The sequence below is a fragment of the Triticum dicoccoides genome, chromosome 5A (assembly GCF_002162155.2).
Source record: "Triticum dicoccoides isolate Atlit2015 ecotype Zavitan chromosome 5A, WEW_v2.0, whole genome shotgun sequence".
Classification (NCBI taxonomy): Eukaryota; Viridiplantae; Streptophyta; class Magnoliopsida; order Poales; family Poaceae; genus Triticum; species Triticum dicoccoides.
Genome location: NC_041388.1, coordinates 601,392,672 through 601,397,433, shown reverse-complemented (window position 1 = coordinate 601,397,433; position 4,762 = coordinate 601,392,672). Strand labels below are relative to the sequence as shown.

At 51.0% G+C, this 4,762-nt stretch overlaps 1 protein-coding gene across 1 annotated transcript; it reads right to left on the bottom strand.

Annotated features, from left to right (window-relative positions):
- Nucleotides 1-885: 885 nt before the first annotated feature.
- LOC119303258 (transcription factor HHO5-like) lies at nucleotides 886-2,856 on the bottom strand. The gene is made up of 5 exons (XM_037580369.1): nucleotides 2,491-2,856; nucleotides 2,251-2,384; nucleotides 1,732-2,104; nucleotides 1,563-1,639; nucleotides 886-1,449 (listed from the first exon to the last, which is right to left on the bottom strand). Exons 1-5 carry the CDS (start codon nucleotides 2,687-2,689, stop codon nucleotides 1,228-1,230), a joined length of 1,005 nt encoding a protein of 334 aa, XP_037436266.1. The 5' UTR covers nucleotides 2,690-2,856; the 3' UTR covers nucleotides 886-1,227.
- Nucleotides 2,857-4,762: the final 1,906 nt, after the last annotated feature.

The following is a 4,762-nucleotide window of genomic DNA, read 5'->3' as shown; positions in this document are numbered from 1 at the left end:
CGACGGTTCCAAAAACAAGCTTATCGCGGCCCCAAGGGCCAAAAACACCCCATCCGCAGCGAAAGGGACGCGCAGGACGGATGGAGACGAGACGAGCAGACGACGACGGAGACGTTGCAAGCAACAGCAAGGAGGATATTCCCCATGCGTGCCAAGAAGAAGAAGAGGAAAGCGCCCCTTGCGACCAAAGCGACGCGCATCAGAATAATCCCAAACTGGTCTTATAATTGCTGCCGATCACATAAATTATGCGGGGATAATCCCACACCGAACCGCGCCAGTCCACCTAATCGGCACATGCTCATCGGACCGATCGGGCAACCGGCGTGCGAATCAATACTCCATTATAAGCACAGACAGCAAACGGATGCGGTGGTAGGAGCAGTTATTAATGTATAATAGTTGTTGACCCACGACAGAGATGATAACAATGGCGATTAGGGCATGCAGGGGACAGCGACGTACAGCTTATCGGGTCGGGATCAGCGCAGTGCGGGCGTCCCAGCTCATGGTCAGGATCCCGGAACGTGCCGCGGTTTGCTTCTTTCCTTCCTTCAATTTTCCCCGAAGATTTGATTTTGTCTGTCGCCTGGATACTGAAATATTTACTCATTTTGCAGACAGCCCCGAGAGGGTTCGGCGAGCGCGCACCAGTTGCAGAAAAGAATGGTGCGATTCAGTCGAGGTCGCCGTGCGAAGGAGAAATCGGAGAGAGCAACCATGGCGCTCTTGTCCTCGAGTTCCTTTGGTTCAGAGAACCTCGGTTTTGCTGCGATGCTGTTGCTGATGAAATTTCAGCAACATGGAATTTTCACCTGGTCAGAAAAGGGCAGTTCAGCAGGTACAAGGTTGACGCTGAACATTCATATGCAAGCAAGAACCGAGTAGCAAAAACTGTAGCACCTTTATTCATCTCAAGTTCTCAACACAGCAGCAACTGAACAACATTCGAATCTCATTTATATATGTATGTAAGTATTTCTCGGGGCGAAAATTGGTGGTCTGCCCGAAACGCTCACGAAACAAAGCCTCATGTACATCACAAGAACAAGGCCATGATCAGTTCATTTTTTGGGCGTTGGATGGATCAACGCCCAATATCCCTGGATCCATGGCCTGCACCACACCCTCTGGATCGAGAGTGCATGCCGTTATTGTCATCCATGCCGCAAAGCTATCTCTACCTCTCTCATGAAAATCTCCGACGGTAGTCCCGAAGCCTTCAGATCACCTCCGGCTATAGCCTACCGACCTGTCGTCTTCCTCGGAACTGTCGCTGCCGGTGAGTGCCGAGACGGCCACCCCTGAAACAGAGAGCTGAAGGGGGCCTTCAGGGGACCGGGACTGCGAGCTGCTTTGCTCCTGATGAGCCCAGAGATCGCCCACCAGCATAACCGGATGGCTTGCTGAAGAAGAGCTAGGGCACCTCTGGTTGTGCAGGCGGTATTTCTGAACATCAACATGATCCAAATTAGTCTCAAGACAAGATAGTATGTTGATAGCATTTCAAAATGAGAATTGTTCACAAAAAAGTTGCACAGAGGGAGAGAATGATTGGTAACCTGGAGGTGGCTTTTCACTTCATCGTTGGTGAGGCCATCAACTTTCATCACCTCCCTGATTTGCTTTGGAGTGGCAACTGCAATCATGATGGAACAATTCTGTAAAGACTCCAATATTTTTCGAATGTTCCAACTAGCACAACATACAGCTAACATTTGATTAAAGTACCTTGAGGGCCACCGAGTTGGTGCAAGGCGGCAACAAAGTGCCGGTGAAGCTCCGGCGACCAGCACCGCCTTGTCTTCCTCGACTGCTGCTCATGAGTCTGCAAGCCAGGCCCCGGAGGCGGCATGGCGGATGCAAATTTTGCGGCGAAGGCCTGATGACGGTCGTCGGCAGGGGGAGAAAACTGCCTGTTCGCAGCCGGAGAAATCATGGGCAGAGCAGGCAGGCCTTGTGTGCCAACAATCTTGTCGTCCCTGCCGAAATACTGGGGAGCCGCCGGCGGCGGCATTGCGCCGCAGCTGACTGCCATGGGCACGCCGGTGGCACCGCCGAGCAGCATCGGCTTGGAGAGGGCGCTCTCCTTCTTCTGCTCCTTCTGAAACCGAAGAAATGGATTCGTTTCGGTCAGGATCGGATTCTTTTCTTAGAATCGTATCGTATAGCAACAACTTATTGCAGATAAAGATCAAACCAGAGCGAAAATAAACAAACAAATGAAAACGGGAAGGAGTGAAGACGTACGACGGGATCGGCGGCGTCGGTGGCGCGGCTGTCGACCCAGAGCTGCGCGGTGCTCATCCATTTCCGCTTGTCGTTGTCGTCGGCGTCGCGGCGCTCGCTCCTCTTGGCGGCCTCCTCCTTCATGAACTCGATGACTGCAGGACGCGCAACCGCACAAGGCGTCAGACAAAATCCAAACAAACAAACAAACAAACAAACAGAAACAAAAAATCCTTCGGGATGGGTGGGCGCGCGGCTTACCGTCGGCGAGGAGGCGGGCGCAGAGGGGCAGCTCGCGGCGGAAGACCTCGATCTTGCGGCGCTCCTCCTCGAGGCCGCGGATGCAGGCGTCGACGGCGGGCGCCTCCTTGGCGAGGCGGCCGGCGGTCTTGGCGACGAAGAGCCTGAGGTCGAGGCCCAGGTCGAGGGGCATCCCGATCTCGCCGACGTCGAGCCCCATGCAAACGCAAACGGACGGACAACAAGGAAACACGCCACCGCTCCCGATCGAAGGAAACCTCGGCGGCCAAGGGAGGGAGGAAGGAAGGGAGGGAGGGAAGCTGGTAGCGCTGGGAGAAAGTCTGGTTGGAGGAGGAGGATAGGAATGCGGTGGGGGATCTGGAAGGAAGGTGCGCGCATATATAGACGGCGGGGGGGAATCTGCGAGCTGGACCGCAGGATTTGTTCGGCCAGAGGCCCTGGCTGGCGGTGCGAGAGAGAGAGGGAGAGAGAAGAACCGTGATGCGGCGCGTGGGGTGGTGGCTACGGAGAGGGGCGCCGCGTCCGGCCGCGTACGTTGCCGATTCCTCACGTCGCGGCCGGGGCGAGAAACCCGCGCTCACTACTCCGTCCGATCGATCTCGAGCCACCGCTTCTCACGCACCATTCTTTCTTTTTTCCTTTTTTCCTTTTCTTTTTTACGTGATGGGCTTGCGTCTCCCGGTTGGCTTGCCAAGTATAGCTAACGGAGTTGTGAAAAAGAAAAAAGATGGAGGCGTACCGCCTTTGTCTTGTTCGTGCGTGCGTGCATGGCGGTTTATTAACCTGCTTGCGCCTCACGGCGCGATCCTTAATTTGGTGGACCTCTCCGATCGCCGAGGCGCCGGCCCATCGGTTCCGTTGCCCGCTGGTTTCCCATGCACGCACATCTTCTTCTTCTTCTTCTTCATTTTGTTGGTGTTCACTTTGTTGCCACGGCGGATGCATGCAGTGAGGTGGAACGCTGATCCAAAAACCGAGATGTCTTTGCTTACACGCTTTGTATTGTTTCATTCATACAACAAACACGAGTTTATACCCTAGTATTACGTGGTGGTGTGCACTGCATACACACAAAAGAGAGAGTTTGTAAGTACGTGCCACCAGCCAACATTTGCACTGTGCATGCACTGTAAAGGATATGCATCGGTTGATGTGGCAGCATTATTAGCCAGAGACGTTCCCATTCATCAATCAATCACATGTCACCTCAACAAAACGTACGACTCGTGGCACTACTACTTTGTACTCCTATGTTTCCCCACATTTAATCTTGCGGGAAAAGGCAGGATTTTTTTCTTTCAGAGTTGCTAAATCTCGGTCGATTGAGACTTAATGTTATATTTTGTGATCATACATAGACATCCATGCAAAGAAATTATTTTATTTTATTTTTTGCTTTTTTATATGTCCTATCACTTGACTGGAATTTGGTTCGACTAACATCTAGCCACACTCATTTCCTTATTCGAATAAGATCCAGATCTATTACAAAAGTTCATCGAAAATACGTATCACCTTAAATATAATAAAAATTACACTAAGATCTGTAGACTACCAACATTGAAGTATTTTGTTTTCTTTTTTCTTTTTTATATGTTCTATCACTTGACTAGGATTTGGTTCGACTAAGATCTAGCCACATTCATTTCCTTTTTCAAAAAAGATCCAGATCTATTATAAAAGTTCATCAGAAATACAAATCATCTTAAATATAATAAAAAATACATTAAGATCTGTAGACTACCATCACCGGCCGCCTCTCCGCCGCTGCGGCCCCTCCTATCGCCGACCTCACCTCCAACTCCGGCATTGCCCACGGGGCAAATGTGGCGAGGGCCTTGCTGCCTTTATGCAACAAGGATCCTATTGTGATTGCAACAACGGTGTGGCAAATGTCAGCGATGCTGCCGCAGCATGCACCAGCAATAGCAACTGCATTTTCTGCAACATCACCTATTTTGAGAAGTTTTCTGCAACATCACTTTGTTGCAAAGCTGAGGATAGGTTTCTGCAACAGCAGATCTGTTGCAAAGGTGAAGTTGAATCTCAGGCGCACGACGATGCCATATCTAGTGCCCCGCGACTTGGTCGACCTTTTAAAAAGATCAGCCAGCCGATGCGTAGCACGACCCATATTTGTTTAGGGAAGAATTCAATTTGGGGATGAGGTAATCTGGAAGAAGGAAACAAACGATTTGTTGGATTGGGTTTGTTTGATGCGGCGATGGACTCGTGCTGCGACCACATGTCCAGCAATTTTCCAGCCATGTAT